We start from the raw sequence: 19765 nt of genomic DNA, 5'->3' as shown, positions 1-19765 counted from the left end.
AGAGCCAGTCTCTTTATTAAAAGGGAAATGACATAAGAGCCCATACAGTGGCACAGCAGGGCCCAGCGCTCTGTTTGATCTGTCTGTCCGTTCTCAATAACTCAGTGGATAGTTCCCTGTTGGCTGAGTAAAAAAATAAACTTTACTCTATTCAATAGACTGTATTAAAACATGGAGGCCCTTTTTGTCTGAAGGAGTGGATGCGATTAAGCGTCTTGGTTGATGCAGAATGGACTGCTTAATGACCATGGTCTTTTAGGAGTCCATTATCAGAACGGCATACACATTTGGGTTTCCAGTCTCAAATTGAATTCGTCTATTTATTGTATTCCCAGGACAATGGCACAGTCCCCGAACGAGGCAGTGAATACAAATAAAGGACTGAAATTAAACCAGTCTCAGTTATTGACTGTATGCATCATCTTAAATGCAAAGTGACGCACTTTGAGAAGGTTACACAGTCTGATCCAGTGGTCCGTGAACGAAACGGTGAGAACAAGTTGTGATTTCTCTTCACTTTGCTCCACCTTTAATTAGTCTCGAAGAAGGTTCAAGGCAATATAAAAGAGTTGATTGTAATTCTCAACAAACAAACATTCCTCGCTTATTCTCCAGCACGCTCACGCTGGAGCTGAAGCAAATCCAATTTCGCCCCATGTCCCCGAGCTGCTGTTGGGGAGGGGGGGGGGCGGCTGACTTCACCAGTGTGACTAGCTACATTTAATTCCCCTCCGGAGTTCACAGCTCTGTCGCACACAGCTCGCTAGCGAACTCTCCAGGCACACTGGTTTGACTTAAGCAGTTTACTATCACGCTACAGAGGGAGGCGGGGAACCCGGGGCCCTGCGATGGAGAAGTATGGAGAGGTATAGCTGGTACTGCTTGCTGTTAGTGGGTTTAGAGTGGGTTTAGTAAGGCTACTGTGGAGTGAGGTACGAGGAGTAGAGAGTATGCAATGGGATGGTGGTGAGGGTGTAAGGAATGTAAAGTATTTAGGTTTAGTGGGAGGATGTAGCTGTAGCAAAGGTATAATAATGTTGTAGTGTGGTGTTTAAGGGTGTAGTGTGCATGTAACAAGGGTGCCGTCAGGCAAAACAGTGCTCTAGATGGGGTGCTGCTGTCTGAGAGCCGGAGTGGCCTGAGAGCCGGAGTGGCCTGAGAGCCGGAGTGGCCTGAGAGCCGGAGTGGCCTGAGAGCCGGAGGGAGTGGCCTGAGAGCCGGAGGGAGTGGCCTGAGAGCCGGTGGCAAATAGTATCTGTGTAGTCAGTTTACACTGTGTCTCTATGATAAGGACATGGATAGACTCTGCTGCTACTTCCTCTGCTTATTTATATGTATGACAGCAGCTCAAATCACTGGATAAAAGATGGAAAAATCTCAAAGCACAGTGTGGAATTTCAAAGGCAGGAAAATTTGTTCATGTGCCAATATTTAATGCAGTAAGAATGGTCAATTTAGGTATAGGAAAAAGACAGAAATACCAATATCCAAGACCATTACAAGAACCTGGATAATTTTCATGGTAATTTCCACTTTTGAGTCAGATTTCAGCAGGATTTTCTGAGTGAGATGAATCTACACAGATCAAAGCTTTGGCCATGGTTATCTGACACTAAAGGCCTTGGTATCTGACACTAAAGGCCTTGGTATCTGACACTAAAGGCCTTGGTATCTGACACTAAAGGCCTTGGTATCTGACACTAAAGGCCTTGGTATCTGACACTAAAGGCCTTGGTATCTGACACTAAAGGCCTTGGTATCTGACACTAAAGGCCTTGGTATCTGACACTAAAGGGTTTGGATGAGAGGGAAATAGTAGGAGGGCACTTTTCAGACAAATTACATTAAATTGCGGCAGCATTCTAGAGAAACGGCTGTGTGAGAACGACAAGGCATCAAACATGGTGTTTGAGTCTCCCTGTACCATTACCCTGCTAGCTGCTTGTCCACGAACAGACACTCAGGGGGTGGCTCTGATAGATGTATGCTGAGTCTGGTCTGGGACTGATGCTACATGCTGAGTGACGAGCCTGTCTGCCTGTCTGCCTGTCTGCCTGTCTGTCTGCCTAGCACCACAGGAGGTTGTAAGCCTATCTGGTGTCACAGGATGCAGTCTGCCTCCCATGGGGATTTTGTCATTTTCTGTTATGATTGATGTCTAATGTAGTCTGACACATTTCTCATGGTCCACATCACCCAAACACTCATCTATATATTTCTGTTTGGTGATGATCACGGTATATTTCTTTTAATTTCATAGTCTAAAAACAATTATAAACTTGGTGGTTCGAGCCCTGAATGCTGATTGGCTAACAGCCGTGGTATATCAGACCGTATACCACTGGTATGACAAAACATGTATTTATTCTGCTCTAATTACGTTGGTAACAAGTTTATAATAGCAATAAGGCACCTCAGGGGTTTGTGGTATATTTCTAAATTTGATAATGCAAAGATACGTTTGATCATTTTCGTCATCTCACATGCGTGTCTTGTAATGGCTCTTTAGACTCTATTGACTGGTCTTGGTGTTTTCTACTCTACAGTACAATACTAATCATCGTGACCTGAATGCTAAAGGTGCATGGGAGCTGGGCTACACTGGGAAGGGAGTGGTGGTGTCCATCCTGGACGATGGTATAGAGAAGAACCACCCAGACCTTATATCAAACTATGTGAGTATCACCGTCATATTACCCCTGGCTTCAAAACTGGGGCTGCTGCATGTCAATAGTTTAAGGTGGCTTCCTTTCCATGATCCATGTTGATGAGGAGAGGAGGCCATTTTGGACTATTGGTATTCACCCCTAGACTTTTAGTCCTCTTATCATAGATAAATGATTCTGATTGTCTCTGTCTGCCTGTAGGACCCAGACGCCAGCTATGATGTGAACGACGGAGATCCAGACCCTCAGCCACGATACACACAACTCAACGACAACCGGTAAGACCCTGATTTAAAAAAGACAGTTTCAGTGACAGCAGAATTTGATCTCCCCGTGCCTAACTTGATTCTTTATACAAATCTACCATTGACGTCAATGCATGATTATCATGGAAATACGAGTCACGTCGTGTGCCGATGCCACATAAGGATTCAGTTCTGAGAGGAGAGACGTGTAGGACACAGGAAACGTCACGCCTCTACATGAATAGGCTGTTTCATTGTGATGTCCTGATTTAAAAATACTGTATTTTCTCATGCAGTCAGCTGAGAGCGAGAGAGACACAAAGCCAAAAGCGCTGGGGTGGTGGTGGTGTAATGGAGTGAGTTATGGTCAGCATCACTCTGGCTTGGGTCCAGGTCTGTCAGGTGTTGGGCTGCCCACTGCTGTTAGAGCAGAGCTTCTCTGACTGGAAAGGGAAATGCACTCAATGAATGTGTTGAATGTGACAGTTGAGTTATTTTAATAAACCGGGAGACCGATTGAAGTAGTATACTCTTAGAGGGCCGGAGAACATCTCAATGGGTTTTGGGTCTCCCCCCCCAATCGAGAGCAAGCCCATGTGCTTTAGTCTTAAATCACCCAGCTGCTACCAGGGCATTTCTGTGGCCTAGTTAAGTGGAGTAAATCTCCTGGGATTAAGTGAATTTGTGAAGAAAGCAGCTTTACTGCAGTGGCCTGAGCAGATAGCATTAAGACTTGTTTACTACCCCCGCGATGTCTTCCCTGCTGCCCTGAATTGATCGAATTAATTTCATCAGTGTTAACGAAATACGACAAATCTCCTGGCTCTGGAAAGGCCTGCTCCCCTCGTTCCGCTCCCCTGCGTGCTTCCCCTTTCTGACTTTTCATTTGTGATTTTCCGTAATCTGCTGTTTTCGGGCCGCTAGCCAAATACCCTTTTTTTTCTTGAGGCTGACCATGATTGGTGATGACAGACAAAGGTTATAGTTAGACGCTGGTGGAAATCAAAGGTCTCCAACTGAGACTGCATGGGTCTGGAGCAGGCACTGTCCACATGGAGGCCAGACTGGTGTAAGGAGAGATGAAGATGACCTCAAGTAAAACGACAGTGCATACATTGCTTCCTACACTAGTGTGTATAGCCATAGGTCTTGAGGCTCCTGCTGTCAAAGAGAGAAAGTGAAACGGCAGTGTAAGAGCTAATGCCAATGGAGCTCTGCCACTTACCACTTCTCCTCCCTGCCTAGCTCACATATATATATATATATATATATATCACACACACACACACACACACATTATTATGATTCCCCCAGCATACACACAGCCAACAGACAGTTGATTCCCCTATCCCACAAACACAGTGGAGTAAATGCCTTTGGACTGAGAATCCTCCTGGCTTGTCCTCTCCTCCCTGCCTAGCTCACCCCAGCCCTTATCTCCGGCCGCCCAGCTCTGCCTCGCTTTCCCGTCGCAGGACTGAGGTGTGTGTGTGTAACTGCGTGGGGTTGGTGTAGGCGTGTATGTAAACACCCTGTGGGCAGGCTGGAGCTATGTAAGGCTGTGTAAGGGTCTGTTCCCTGTAGAAAGCCCAGTTCTGTTCACCTCCATAAAGCTCCCTTTCTTCCCCTGCATGAGGAACGCTCCACTGCAGCAATGTGGCCATTCAGCCCTGTGTTTGTCAAGTCAACATGTGATCTGGCCTTGTGGGTCTGCAGCCTTACTGTTTTAGAACAGGAGGATCAGCCTCTCTTGGGGCCTCTGCTGCGAGCTAAAATTGGAATTCGGGGGGTTTTCTTTTTATGTATTGAATGTTTCCCAAATACCCGTCCCCAGCTGGGAGTGGCAGACTTTACAGCTAGGTCTAGCGCAGGATAATCTCTATAAGATTTGAACTGAGGTTCTCTTGTTATTGATTTTGCCAACGGAGGCTTTTCTGTTATGAGACATTTGGTAAAGCAGTGGGAAGTAGACTTGAGGTATTTTTTTTACATTCTGGAGGAAGTTGATTTTATCACGCGGTGCTGTAACTGCTGTACTATGGCTGATATCATGTTATTCATATTTTAATTAAAAAGAGCCAGGGAGTTGGCTAATTTGAATTTGCCACTTTGAATAGTGCATTACATTAAGTTGGCTTACTGCAAGATACCATCAAGGACAAGAAACTTAGATTAACTGTACTGTAGTTGTACACACATAGTAATGTAGCTGTATATTGGGTGAACATTCGGGATATTGCTGGTAGCAGTAAGTGCAGGTGATCATCATCTGGCCACCTTTTCTCAGGCCTCCAGGGTGCCAGCGCTCTGTGTCTGTTAGTGCAAGACTGGAAGACCTCTTGCTTTGTAACAGGAGGCATGTGTGTTTGTGTGTATTATTTGCTTTCAGTTTCCGCTGTATCACTGTCACATGTCAGGTTGTGTACACACAGCTTGAAATGTCTAGTACATACACATGTTTGTGTCTGTGCCAAGGCTGCAGGGGCCAAGGAAAATAGTTCAATTGATGTTATAAGTTTGCATTCTGACTTATCAAATGCTGCTATAAGTTAGAGGAGGAGAATGCTTGTTCTTCATTACAGCCCATCATTTCTTTGGAACATTAAATCACTCTTCCTAATGTGCCCGGTCGTCAGTGTTGGGAGGAAGGCTCTATTTATCAGGAACACTCCACAGAACAACCCAGGTTGATTCATTTTACAGCGTCTCAGATTAGTTACACAAGATGTTTGCTTTGTATTCCCCCTCTGCCTCTGTTCCATAAACACTGAGAGACCTTTTGTCCTGTAGGTCAACTCATTAGTCAGCTGATTAAGTAGGAGCGGGGCCAGAGCAGTTGTCCAGATTTACCTCGGGGCAGAGGCCCGGCAGGCAGGCAGGCAGTGAGCAGAGAGCCTAATGATCAGCTGGGCCACTGGCCCAGCCTCGGAGCACAAATGATTTTCTTCTCAGTAATTAATTCAAGTTAGGAAAAGCAGAACGAGTGGAAGGAGCGCCTTGCCAAGCTATCAATAGCACAATATGGCATCTGAGAGAGAAGAGAGCTCTCACACAAAGACGGACTACGGCCCAGGCTCAAATGGAACCCTATTCTATGTAGGGCACTGCTTTTGGCAACATTAAAAAGTAGTGCACTATGGGTAATAGGGAGTCATTTTGGATTTTAACCAGGACTTCTGTGGACTGAACTGTATTTTACAGCTTCCAATTGGACCTGCCTTAGGAAGTTTCATCATGTTACGCAACGATAATAGGTGTAACTTTATGTATGACCTGAAAGGACGTAATGGCTGTTAGCACTGTGTTTCTGCTCTGTAGGAAACCTCTAAAGTTCCACCTGTAGTTTTTCCCACATAAAAATATCTGTCTCGTTAATTTGTTTATTCCATTATGTCTCTTTTCTTATAACAGTTAGCTCCGTTTGAAATATTGTCTTTATGGAAGTTCCACCTGTGGTTTTCCCCCTCGTATAAACATTTATTATGCTAATGTAAGACCTTTCAGGAGGCAGCTGGTTGCCATGGAGATGTGAGCACCAAATTGGCTGCATCATCCCGAAAGTTCATCAAACTAGCCTTTTGGTTTCAGCCCTCTAGTTCCACACCAGTATGTGAGCCATGTTCTATCGAAACCGGTAACTATGAAATATGAGTTCCAGCTAAGGAGAAAGCCAAGTCAGCATTCTCGTTGCACAATGATAGTGTTGTTTTACCTTACCATGGAAATCAACGTTCCTGTTTTATTTTAATATGCCCTTAGGTTAAGTTAGTCCAAACTTCTGGGAAGTTCGTCTTGTTTCTCTCCTAGTTTATCATTCCAACACCGTCTCCAGTATCCTATCCTCAGTTTACCTTTATCTATTCCTTTCTGGCCAGCTCAGTTGAAAACTGGCTTTGTCAGTGGTGTTAAGACTAGCGTTGGAGATGGCCATGTCTCTGCTCCAGTAGTTCTGGTCAGGCTGACTTGCAGCTCCTCAGGGACCAGCCTCATTTCTTGCTCTGCTGCAGCCCAGACAAAGGAAGGATGGAGTTGCCCCTTCACACTGAGCTTAGGTTTGTTTTTGAGTTTTCCCCCTACGGGTGAGGTTTTGGGCATGGCAAGCACATCCTAGATCCGTGCCTAATGGTAAATTCTGCCAGGAGGAACGGCCAGCTAGTGGTCTGACGGAGATGGATTTTTTGACCTACTGCAGTTGTCAATTAAAGCAAGGACGAAGACAATTGACCCAAAGTCATCACATAAAAGTAAAATTAGCACTTGGACTAATTCAATGTCAGTTTTGAGTTCTAGCCTAGGATTGGGGGAGCTGATCCAAGATGTGGGCCCATGTTCCAGACTACAGTAGAGCAATTACTCAGAGTTATTCTAATGTTTCAAAGTGACTTTGGTGAGGTATTACCCTATAGTGCCTAGACACTGCCTGCCTGCTTTCAGTTGAGTCTGTGTTTAAGAGTCTTCGAGTAGAATGTGTTTCCTCCACACAGTGATGTGATGCAAGTAGGGCTGTATGTTCTTTGAATGAATGCTAATCTAATGGTTAGCTTTGGGCTGGCAGCCAGCTGTAGTTGTGTGTACATCTGAGTCTTATTCTGTTGTGTTCAACTCATTGACATGGCTTTTTGTTGCTCTTATCCCTCTAGATAAATATCACCATTGTGTAGAGACTGCAGAGCATTGTTACACAGTTAGTCAAAGATTCAGAGGATATTATAAATGCTGTGGCTGTGAATAGTGTTTTGGTCCCCGCTCCTCTTGAAAACCTACGGATCCGGATCACATTCTGCGCATGTTATTTTACACGCACATTTTTTCTATGTTGCTGCTGCTCACACTCCACCTCCCTTCACATTTCTCTCTTTTACTCACCCTCTTCTGAACCATGGTGATAGCCTCTGCCTCATAGTTCTGAACAGCTGAAATAAAAACCCTGTGGCAATTTGAACCAACATTCAAGGCCATTAGGAAGGCTACAACCTTCTCTGTCTGTTGTACACGTTGCATTGGAGCAAAAACAATTAGCATTTTGTGCGATGATGTAGGCTAATCTTTATAGTTGCTGCCATATTGTAGCCACAAGCCAGAGTTACTGAAAAACAACACTACTACTTTGACTGCCTGTCTGCCTCCTGCTTAGCTGATGTTGGCAATGATGGCGAAACAGGAACATTAAAATCGCTAATTAGACTGCTTGTCTGTGTCTTGCTTGTGTTTGATATGCTGCCTAAATGGCTGCATGTAACTCCCCACTTGAGTTTTGCATTGGCGCAAAAAGCAATCTACAAATTTGTACAAACATGTTGATAATTTATTTTGTGTACAATGCAAATGTAGCCTAACTCCCCTATTGATAAAAAGAACATGAAATCACTCTTATGCTTAATAATCTACTGAGGCATGGAATGCAGTAGTTGGAACATGTCTTTTGTGTACAACATGAAGTTTGTTGGCTACACCAGACAAAGGCGTTCATCGCTGATCAAGGAGATGGAAGCGGCAGAAGAGCACTGAGCAGCAGCTAGGAAGGCAGCGGAGTGGGCGGCAGCTAGGAAGGCAGCGGAGTGGGCAGCAGCTAGGAAGGCAGCGGAGTGGGCAGCAGCTAGGAAGGCAGCGGAGTGAGCAGCAGCTACCTTTTAAAAAATCCAGCACATAAGCAGAGATCCCACAGCAAATCGGGTTTCCAGAAAATCCGGAACCGCAGCCACTATTTTTAACCTCAAATATGAGGTGTGTGCGTGTGTGTGTGAGAGACTCCGAGAGGGTTAATAAACATTGTTAATCAACATGCCTGTAACAGATGGTCCAGGGATTGGATCAGAGCTGATCTCATTACGAACAGTAACCGTTGAATAAAACTGAAGGGATAACTATAATCTATTACTGATGATGCACCTCCTCTCTACATACTGTAGTTTATCATACCAGCACGGTGTGATTGAGTCTTTGTGTTGAACGTGAGTGTCAGTGTATTCTTTCATGAAATATAAGATGGAGGCCGACCCACTCACATGAATCAGTGTCTGATCCCAGGCAAGTTCATTTAGTTCATCTATATTATATATCATTGATGGTTATTTTATGGAAGGCGTTTAACTGCACACTTTACAGCAGTAATATAAAGTAGAGTTTCTGTCCTCTGGTCTGTGACTGATGGTAAATGAGTCTGCCAGTGTGTCAGATCAGTTCAGACTGTCAGTGAGACGTGTCAGGGGGATATTAAGGCTCTGCGATGTTAATTTATCTCACTGTGACTTGATGATGAAAGATGCCCTCCTCTGTGTGAGTGAGAGACGTCACTTTGTTCTGCCAGAGTGGAGCTCAGTGTGTTTTGATAGGCCAATTCATCCGAGTCCCCTCGTATAGCCTACACCAGAACTCTGCTCAGTAACAACCTCTGTAACCACACCACAAGGTTGGGTTCAATCCCATGTCAATGCCAGGCTGAGGCAATGCAGGAAATCGAATCAATTGAAATTCAATTTGGCTGCAGGTAGCCTAGTGGTTATGAGCATTGGGCCAGTAACCAAAAGGTTGCTGGTTCGAATCCCTGAGCTGACTAGGTGAAACATCTGTCAATGTGCCCTTGAGCAGGACACTTAACCCTATTTGCTCCTGTAAGTCACTCTGGATAAGTGACTAAAAATGTCAAATGTAAACCAAACATTGTCATAGATAATCTTGGGAATTTTCTCTTTGTTTTTGTGCTTCCATTGGATGAGGAAATGAGTTGGAATTGACCTTGACTCTGGCCAGCTGGTTGAACCCCCAGTGGTTATTAGGCTTGAAGCCTGGAACATAGTATAACAGAGTTCCACTTACCTTCAGAGTTACAAATACAGAATGCCTTCCTAATATTAAGTCAAGACAATCATCCAAAACACACAATCAAATGTGAAGTTTTGTGATGGCCTAGTCAAAGTACAGACCTAATCCCAATTGAGATGTGACAGGACTTGAAACGAGCAGTTCATGCTTGAAAACCCATAAAGGTCGCTGAGTTAAAGTAGTTCTGCATGCACGAGTGTGCCTAAATTCCTCGTCAGCGATATGAGAGACAAATCAACAACTACAGGAAGCATTTGGTTTCAGCTAAAGGTGGCACAACCAGTTAGTGTAAGGGGGAAATTTTGTCGGGGCATGGACTCTACAAGGTATCGAAAGCTTTCCACAGGAATGCTGGCCCATGTTGACACAATTGTGGGAAGCAGTGTCAAGTTGGCTAGATGTCCTTTGGGTAGTGGACCATTCTTGATACACACGGGAAACTGTTGAGCGTGAAAAACCCAGCAGCGCTGCAGTTCTTGACACCAACCGGTGTGCCTGGAACCTACTACCATAACCCATTCAAAGGCACTTAAATCTTTTGTCTTGCCCATTCACCCTCTGAATGGCACACATACACAATCCATGTCTCTGTTGTCTAATGGCTTAAAAATCTTTCTTTAACCCGTCTCCTCCACTTAATTTACACGGATTTAAGTGGATTTAACAAGTGACAACAATAAGGCATTATAGCTTTCACATGGTCAGTCTGTCTGTGTACATTCCTCCATTACAGAAGACTTCACAAACCATTTCTTCAGGAGATTTCACCAGCAGTTCCAGCACCTCCAAAAGCCAACTTTCATCCTTGACCCCCAGACTAGACCAGACTGGATGACCGTGGCATGTTTGCTTTGATCCCTCTCCATTGGAGCAGCAACCCACAGTCTGTAAAGGCCCACTCACTCAGAGGATGTGATTGACTGGGCTGTTGACCCGACCATTTATGTCCTCTACATTCTCTGAATGAGGAGGTCAGATAAGCACATTGTGTGGCTCTGAGATGGACTGCTGCTGTGCTGCGTTGCTGGCCAGTCGACACGCCACCATTGTGTGATTCCTGACCCTTGGATGTCTTGCAACACGAGAGACGCCAAATGGTCTCTCCTGCATCATTTTCAACCTTTTTTAGAAATGTTCACACACCTTTTAGTGGTGCAAATAGATCAAAATGCACTTGTCTCGTGGAAAGAACATTTTGCATTAAATGGATCGCACATCTTAGATTCTGGAAGATGTTCAGATTGGGGTATTTTCCGCATCCTTTGATTATACCCTAGCAACATCACATGCCAGAAGAACGTGTCAGATAGATCTAGGTGGATATGTATTTGTCAGAGGCAGATATGAATGGGTTCAAGACAGACTTGTGTTATAAGCTTGGGCTTGCCCTACATCCTTTCAGACATCTGAGCTGTACCTTATCTGCTGCATCGCTGGCCTGCTTTCCTACCGCTACAAAGGGATGGATCACTTACAAACACTGCCTGGGCAGAGACTAACATACCTGCCCTGGTATGAAAGTGGAGATTAAGTTCAGTGCCGATCTTCCATTGTCAGTTCACACTAGCGGTGTACTAGCTGCCAGCCTACATGTGTGTTTTCGCTTACCTTTGTCGTGTGTATGTGTGTGTACGAGAGAGAAAGCGAGAGAGCGTGTGTGCGTCATTCTTTAGTGTTCTTTGCTTCAGATCTGGTCTTCATGACCCAGTTTTCTTTGAATTGCCTCTACACATTCTACCCTTCACCATTCAAGCATGTCGTTAAAATCCAGGTCCCATGACACTTGTTAGTGGGACATTGAGCACTCGGGTAACTCTGACATTAACCTTTGACCCGCAGCTCATAGCCGTGTCTGAAGAGATCTCAGGCGGATTGGTTGATCCACTGCCACAGTGCAGCGTTCTCTGATCCTCTTGTTTAACGGGGTCTGGTCTCCGCCCTGTGGGTTTAATGAAGGGAATACATTAGCCTAGCCTAACGCCCATCAGTCAGTCCTGGATAAATGAGGTTAAAGTGTTGCAGAGGTTGTTTGAGTACAGCTGACCCCCAGAATGAAATGGCAGTTACTAGATGTCCCACTATAAGACAGGTACTAGAGGCGTTAAGTCCCTTTCATATTCTTTAATTGCTCATTGAGGTGTATGACTAACAGTTTGCATATGCTGCTGCTTTCATAGAGCTATGGTGGCTCAGTCTCAGTGCTCCATAGAGCCACATGCTGAGACCACATGCAAGTTCTCAATGGAGGATGTCAGTCTCTCTCAGCCCACTGGGGTATTTCCGTGGGCTATGATGGAACACCATAGTACTGGTTTATTTACTCTGCTTGAATGGGAGCCTGCTGGCTGGGCTGTGTTCTTGGGCAGTGGAGCTGCTCTCTGCTTATCTGGTGTAGCCTAACCCTGGCATTATCCGCTCCCACTGATTATCCTGCGATCCGCTTGGGAGCTGGTGGTTTGGAGGACTTTTAGTGTCCGTGTCCATCCGGTGGAGCAGAGCAAGCGGTGGAATGAACCTGACTGGAATGTGGTGGACCACATTCTCCACCGATCTCCTGCAGTGCTGAGAGGGAGAGATCAAATCGGAGAGGCACAGACCCAATGAAAAGCCCTTTTGTGGAAATCGAATTTATTTCCCCCACCGTAAGATGGTAGCATGTCAACTCATTTTGCCTTTCCTTGCTGCCGGCAGGCCCCGCGGCCCCAGACTCAAGGTCAGGCCTGCTGGGAGGGCACAGTCTGTTTCATGACCCACGCTCACTGACTGACTGACTGACTGACTGACTGACTGACTGTTTTCCTCTGGGCTACAACCAAGTCGGAACAGCTGAGAGGCAGCCAGATCCAAGGACTTGTCTACATGAGTTAGTTTTTTGTCGATGGTCATCTTAGACCACAGTATCGCAGGGAGTGCATTCCTACACAACCTCCTGTATCTGTTAATTTACTCTCTTCAAGAGCTCTATTCATAGATAATGCACACTACCTGGAGCCAATTATGTCATTTGTAGCTAATGTACGCTGTGTTTATATGGGTAAATCACATCAAAATGAGGACTTACATTCCCCCCGTTCTCTCTCATTTGTTCTTTCTATCTCTCTCGTTTGTTCTTTCTCTCTCTTTCTTTCTCTCGTTTGCTCCATCCTTCGCTCTTTCTCGTTCGCTCTTTCTCTCTCTCGTTCGATCTCTCTCTCGCTCGTTTTCTCGTTCTCTCTTTCTCCCTCCAGGCATGGGACTCGGTGTGCAGGTGAGGTGGCAGCGATGGCCAACAATGGGATCTGTGGAGTCGGGGTGGCCTACAACGCCAAGATTGGAGGTACAGTACCGTAGAACAGAGGGTGATTGATGTCATCTTTCCCTGTTTCTCCTCCATTTTATCTTTCAATTCTTCACGTTTTCTGACTGCTAAGACAGCTGAAATACCCATGTGTGCTGCCTCCGTGCTATTCTGAGCTCATTTTGAGCGGGAGTTGCTCAAGGGTAACTCTTCCTCCACTTCTGGCCTGAGATGACAGGAAGGCTCTATGAACATTAGTTGTGTGTGATAATCTGTGTGCAGCGTGGCTCCTCTGAGCCCATGCCTCAGTGTAAGCGTGTGTAATCCCTTTAATTAGAGCCATCTCTTTTATCCAGTCAGTTCATGCTCTCATCTCATTACCCCTCTGCATGTTTTATCTCTCCATGCCGCTGCATGTTTCCAGCTGTCACAGCCCGGCTAAATCCAACGCATAGTTTTAGTCCTTATTGGTCACATCCAATATCTGCCTGCCGCTGCTTCTCTAATGTCAGGAGTAGTACTGTCTCATTTAAACCATGAACACACATGCAAGTCTTATTCGGTTAGTTGAAAAATGAAGTCTGCAGAAGTTTAACAACAGTGTATGCCTCCTGCATTCAGCCTCTTCAGCACGGCTACTTCCTTTATAAAGGTAGACTCCACACTGGGCAGTGATTAAACAGTCTGCCTTGGAACCTGCGTGTTAATGAGATGGTTAATGAGCAGCCGCTTCTGCTCACCTTCCCCACTCAGAGGACAGAAACTTTCTGACCAACCACAGTCCTTCCAAGACTGCAGCAAGGGTGCCCTGTCAGGCGTAAAGGAGAGTGAAGCAGAGGAACAGCAGGCCGTGTGTGTGTGTGTGTGTGTCTGTGTGTGTGTGTGTGTGTGTGTGTGTGTGTGTGTGTGCGTGCGTGCGTGCGTGCGACCCACCCACCCACCCGCAGGCTTGGCCCAGTCCCGCAGCTGCCTGTTAATAAGTGAGTAGAAATACCCACTTCTAGAAATAAATATTTGAATTCTAGAAAGGCCGTACTGTAGAGGGCCTATTGCACTGCCCCTCCACCAGCTCTCATACCATACACACTTACAGACACACAACTGTGTCTTACTATACATGTGAGGACTTTTTGGGGACCAACAATTGATTCCTATTCAAAATCTTATTTTATCCCTAACCCCAATTCTAAACCTAACCCCTAACCCTAATTCTAAACCTAACCCCTAAACCTAAAATACCTTTTTTTACAAGTGAGGAACAGCAAAATGTCCTCACTTCTCTGAATTGTATTGGTTTATTATTCTTGTGAGGACTTCTGGTACTCACAAGTAAAGTGTGTGTGTGCTTTTTGTGCACACACATACAGGGAGAGATGAATCAAATTTCCTATCACTCTATGGCAGTGACTACCAATGAAAGGCAGGTCTTTGTCATCCCACCAGAAATCCTACCACTATTACAGAGCACAAACTGTAAGCTCAAACTTTGGCCTTAAGATTTAGAAAGCTGTATTGGCTTCAACCCACCTATAGAAGAATCCCTGTGTGTTGGTGGAGGTAAGGGGTAGCAGAGATGGGCGCAGGGCTCCCCAGATAAGGGGCTATCTCCTCCTATAAAACTATTTTGCTTGTTTCGTTCTGAGCTCTACGGGAACCCTGAGTCAGTGCCCACGCCGCTGGATGCCTTTGGAGAACTTCAAAGGGACGAACTTTGTTTGTTTACTTTAACCGGTATGAGGGCAGTATGGAGTAACTTGACCCTCCATGCATCAAAGCAGCCAACGCGTTTGTTTTGAAGATGTCTGCCTTCGATTTCTCAGCTTTCTGTCTGCTGGGCTGGGATGGGGGTGCGGAGAGAAAGAGGATGAGGAGGCTCCGAAAACTGCCCTGGAGGCTGGCGCTAGAAAACATTCTAAATTAAATTCAGATTCGATGGCTTTAATATACAAAACGTGCTGGCATATCCCAATTCAAGTGTCCGTCTTCTGCAGAGGGGATTTGTGCAACGCAATGTCCACCCAGATTCAAACTTCATCTGTTTTCTGGGGAGGGAAACAGAATGTTCTCATTTATCACCTGTAAACGAACCTTCAGTATCAGCGCTTCTTCAGATCTAAGGCTTATTTATCACCAACTCTGCTGCTGACTGTTTGTTTTTCTGTGGAACACTTCCTACCAGAGGCTTTGGTATTTGAGTTTAACCTCACCTGCATTTCTCTTCAAAGAAAAGGAGTAGATGGTTATTAGTTCAAATGTGTACAAATTTGTATGTGTTGACGTGTGTGAAGGAGTGCGTATGCTGGACGGCGAGGTGACCGACGTGGTGGAGGCCCAGTCTCTCAGTCTGAACCCACAGCACATCCACATCTACAGTGCCAGCTGGGGCCCCGAGGATGATGGGAAGACGGTGGATGGGCCCGCTAAGCTCGCCAAGGAGGCCTTTCTGCGCGGAGTGACCGAGGTATGTGTGTATAAATATCTGTGTGTTCTGGGCCTCAGTTGTGTGCCGCGTTCCCCCATTTCAAGGCCTCCCTTACACATCAATAGTTTGTGGGTGACTTCCTTTACACACAGGCAGTAATTATGTAGTAAACTAGTCAACCATTTTGAAGGACAAAGGTGGCTTGAACAACGCAAGCACACTTTTTGACCCTGACGATTGTGAATGGGGAAATTTGATTTGGTCGCAGTGGAAGTATCAGGCTTTCTAAACTCCACTAAGGATAAAAAATAAATGGCCTGAAAAAAGAATATAGGAAAAAGAATCCTCAATACAAAGCACTGAAAATATTGTACATTCATAACCACCAAAAGTGCACTATACACAATCCTTTCCCTTCACAGTACCACAATTGTAGAAGTGATTTCAGAATCTGAGTGGGAGGATATTTGTGTTATGAGAATATCTCAATAAAAAGCCATTGAGGTTAGGTCACGTGCAGATTTTCTTCTGCATGTGGAATGCTAACAGATGTAAATAGTTGATGGGGCTTTAATGTTAGTGTGGCAGGATTCAGAGAGATCGAAGTCTTAGCTACAGCTCCTCCGTCTCGCATGGGCATCCGGGCAAAGCATTGGCATACTGCCAACCCTGAGACGTTACCGCTCAGTGTGTGTGTGTGTGTGTGTGTGTGTGTGTGTGTGTGTGTGTGTGTGTGTGTGTGTGTGTGTGTGTGTGTGTGTGTGTGTGTGTGTGTGTGTGTGTGTGTGTGTGTGTGTGTGTGTGTGTGTGTGTGTGTGTGTGAGAGAGAGAATTGCTTTTAGGCATTTTGATAGCAACTTAAAGAGCAGGATGGTGAATGGTTCTGGTATTTAGTGTCAATATGAAACAGTAGCTGGTTGGCTGAAGGCTGTGTCTTTAATGAGCTTCTTACTGTATACAGTCTCCACCTAACAAACATGTGATTACCAACGCTTTCAGGCCAGACTATAGTTAAGCAATAAGGCACGAGGGGGTGTGTATAGTCTTTGTATGTGTGGGAGTGTACAGTGCATGACTGAGTGGAGGGAACAGTAAGCATCAAGACTGCAGACGTCTAGGGGCCATATGCCAGGCTCCCTTTAGTGTAAACATGGGAGCCTGCATCCATCTGATCCCAGCTCTAAGGGTAAGAGGGTGTGAGAGAGCCAGTCATAAAGCATTGAGTCGAGCCACAGAGAGCCAGGGCCAACGGGCCATTCAGACAAAGAACCATCAGACCTTATGGGGCAAACCGCATCTGAGGGCCATTACTGGTGCCCTGTCTGCCTACCTTTTATTACAGGCCTGTCAAATAAAAAGCATATGGCATGTAAACACATACTATTCTATAGGGAGCCATGGCGTCATCAGTAGCTCCAGTCTGTTGTTTACACTGTTCATGATGGTTGTGTGTGATGGTCAATGTGCAGAGGCTGCACCGCCCAGCACAATGGAGCATTCTGTGGGACTTTGATATTTATTCACTGTGAATGCTGAATAGCACAGATAATGTATTGCTCCGGGTTTGTTGACATACGGTCCCTGTTGTGTTGTATTGCTGCCGTGGTACATTAAAGCTCTTTGGATTCAAAGCGTCTGAGTGATCACACGGTCCTGTGATGTATGGATGAGCTGAGGGCAGGCCTTTCAGAGATGGACCCTGTAAAGAGTTGTGCTGTAGTATCAATGGGAATCTAATTTAGATTGAATGACACCACGTTCCCCTCTTTCATAAGCTGCACCACACCAAGATACACATGCATGTGGTCATGTACGTCAGAAAGGCCTGTCTAGAAGTGGTTGTCTAGGTTTGTTATTGACTCTGTTCTGTCTGTCCGTCTCCCTCTCCCTCCTCTAGGGTCGTGGGGGCCTGGGCTCCATCTTTGTGTGGGCGTCAGGGAACGGCGGGCGTGAGAAGGACAGCTGTAACTGTGACGGCTACACCAACAGCATCTACACCCTGTCCATCAGCAGCTCCACCCAGAACGGTAACGTGCCCTGGTACAGCGAGGCCTGCTCCTCCACCCTCGCCACAACCTACAGCTCTGGCAACCTCAACGAGAAACAGATAGTGAGTTCAGTAGACGTGCTCGCATACACACACACACACACACACACACACACACACACACACACTTACAGTGGCAAACGGAGTGGGAAACACAGATTTTGATTAATAAACATGCTGAACACACTCTCATTCACTCCCAGTGTGAGCGTCATGGGGAGAACTGGAAGCATTCGTCTGTACAGTCTGAAAATGGGCATGTCAGAAAACATTAAACTGAGTGGTGGTGTGCATGCAGGGTGGAGGAGTGTGTGAGTCGGGGCTCCTGTCCTGTGAGAGTCTTGTGCTCTGTGGTTCCAGGGCCTCAGTGGTATTATGTTGCTAACTGCAATGGGAGATCACACAGCTTCCACTGAGCTTTGAAGAGGAGGAAGTCTATTTTACAGCATATTAGTCAGGGGAATGATGTGTGTGCGCTTCAGTGAGAAGTAAGAATGGATGGAAACTTTTGATTTATAGCCAGGGGGTTGATGTATAGAACCAGGTTGACTTGGCTCCTGGGATCCGTAGAGTATCTCAGATGGTTGAATCCGGAGCCAAAGCACTAATCCAGACTCTCTAGCTGTACTCTAGAGGTTTGAGCGTTTCTGGATGTCCTAGTTAGCCTATATCCTGTTGCACTTCTTTGTCAGTTTTCCTATTGGTTTTAGTGCTCCTCCTTCCAGTCAGATAGACTGTAAGCCAGATGCTAACTAAACTGTTTGGTGCTTCAAGGCAGGTTTTGTGTGTTCACTCTGGAGGAATGGCTGAGTCAGTTCTCACTGGCCTGCCTCAGACAGCCATAGCCTGCAGTCTTCTCACATTGAGCAGTGACACTCTCTCTTTCCCGCTTTTGTTCTTTTCTCTCTCTTCATAAACGCGCACTCTTTCCCACCCGCTCTCTGAGGCCCATTTGAATGAAGAACTGTAAAACGTTAAAATCCCATCTCCATGTCTCGCCTTTCCACAGACCGGTCTCGCACGCACGCACGCGCGCACACACACACACACACACACACACACAGGAGGTTACAGTACAATACTGTATAATGGATGTTCATCCCAACCTCTTGCCATGAGGCATGCTGTGCACACATGATTGGTGTATGTTTCCACATTCATGATTAAGCATGTGTTGATACATAAACATCTATCAAAGTAGATTGGGCTGAGTAGAATATCTGACTTTTATAGTGTATAACGTACACTCCTACTGATTACTTCAATAAAAAGTTAATTATTTGCCCACATATTAGGTGTAAACATTTCGGCCCAGTATGGGCATTCATCTGAGCACCAAATCTGACTATGAAACTCTCTTCCTGTCAGGTGACAACGGACCTCAGACAGAAGTGTACTGACACCCACACAGGCACCTCCGCCTCGGCCCCACTGGCTGCTGGGATCATCGCCCTCGCACTGGAAGCCAAGTGAGTCACTCTTACCACCTGTCTGTCTCTCTATCTGTGTCTCTGTCTCTTCTTTTGGTTGTCTCTGTTTGTCTCAATGTCCCCTTGCCTGTTCCTATTTTTCTCTCTCGGATCTTGCTCTCTCTGTTTCTCTCCCTCCTTTGTGCTTTTTTGTCTGTTCACAAATATTTGCCGTCTGAGCACACACACACACACACACACACACACACAGAGATGTCTCAGAAGTACGACAAACTCTTGGGGGAAGGCAACTGTCTTGTAACAATGCATTGTGGATCAGAATAGATTAGTCCGTTATCTCCTATCATTCTGATATGAACGTGTCATCAGCTCAGTACTGTAGTCTGGTTGGGGAACGGGGCACTTGTGACCAGTAAAAACCTCTGTAGTTCCCTGTCCAATAAACGTGTCTGACTGTACTGCAGGGCTTTATGACTTTCCCTTCAGTCAAAGCTGACCTTTCAGTAAAAGACAGAGCTGATGAGGTTTAAACTCTGTGTCGCTGGGGTACTGTACACTTTGACTCTGTTTTACTGTAGGCTTTTACTGTTGCTCTGCTGTGTGGAACTGCAGTAACACAGGGTTTTATACGGAGAACAGAAGAGAGTGTGGGAGAGCAGAGATGTAACCATCTTTTCAATGTGGTAACATTAAGCCTGATGTTCAACTCTTCTTGGGCACCTAATGCCATGTCCTTTGCAATCAGTCGCTATGTATTGTGGTGCAGTAGGATATGTTGTTGCTTGTTGTACTGTCTTCATAATCATGTTAAGGGTATTTCAGATCTGGTATCTTCTATATTGGTGAAAGCTATGGT

The 19765-nt window shown here is 45.6% G+C and overlaps 1 protein-coding gene across 2 annotated transcripts in view; it reads left to right on the top strand.

Moving 5' to 3' along the window:
* The window catches only part of LOC115167187 (furin-1), a 99094-nt gene that overhangs the window by 67362 nt on the left and 11967 nt on the right, over window positions 1–19765 (top strand). For both annotated transcript variants that reach the window (XM_029721361.1, XM_029721360.1), the window contains exons 5-10: window positions 2547–2675; window positions 2868–2944; window positions 12961–13049; window positions 15299–15471; window positions 17330–17542; window positions 18848–18948. In XM_029721361.1, coding sequence (XP_029577221.1) covers window positions 2547–2675; window positions 2868–2944; window positions 12961–13049; window positions 15299–15471; window positions 17330–17542; window positions 18848–18948 — 782 coding nt within the window. The remainder of the gene's footprint in view (window positions 1–2546; window positions 2676–2867; window positions 2945–12960; window positions 13050–15298; window positions 15472–17329; window positions 17543–18847; window positions 18949–19765) is intronic.

Source organism: Salmo trutta, chromosome 29 (genome assembly GCF_901001165.1).
Source record: "Salmo trutta chromosome 29, fSalTru1.1, whole genome shotgun sequence".
In the NCBI taxonomy this organism is placed as follows: domain Eukaryota; kingdom Metazoa; phylum Chordata; class Actinopteri; order Salmoniformes; family Salmonidae; genus Salmo; species Salmo trutta.
This window is presented reverse-complemented; position numbering and strand designations above follow the sequence as displayed.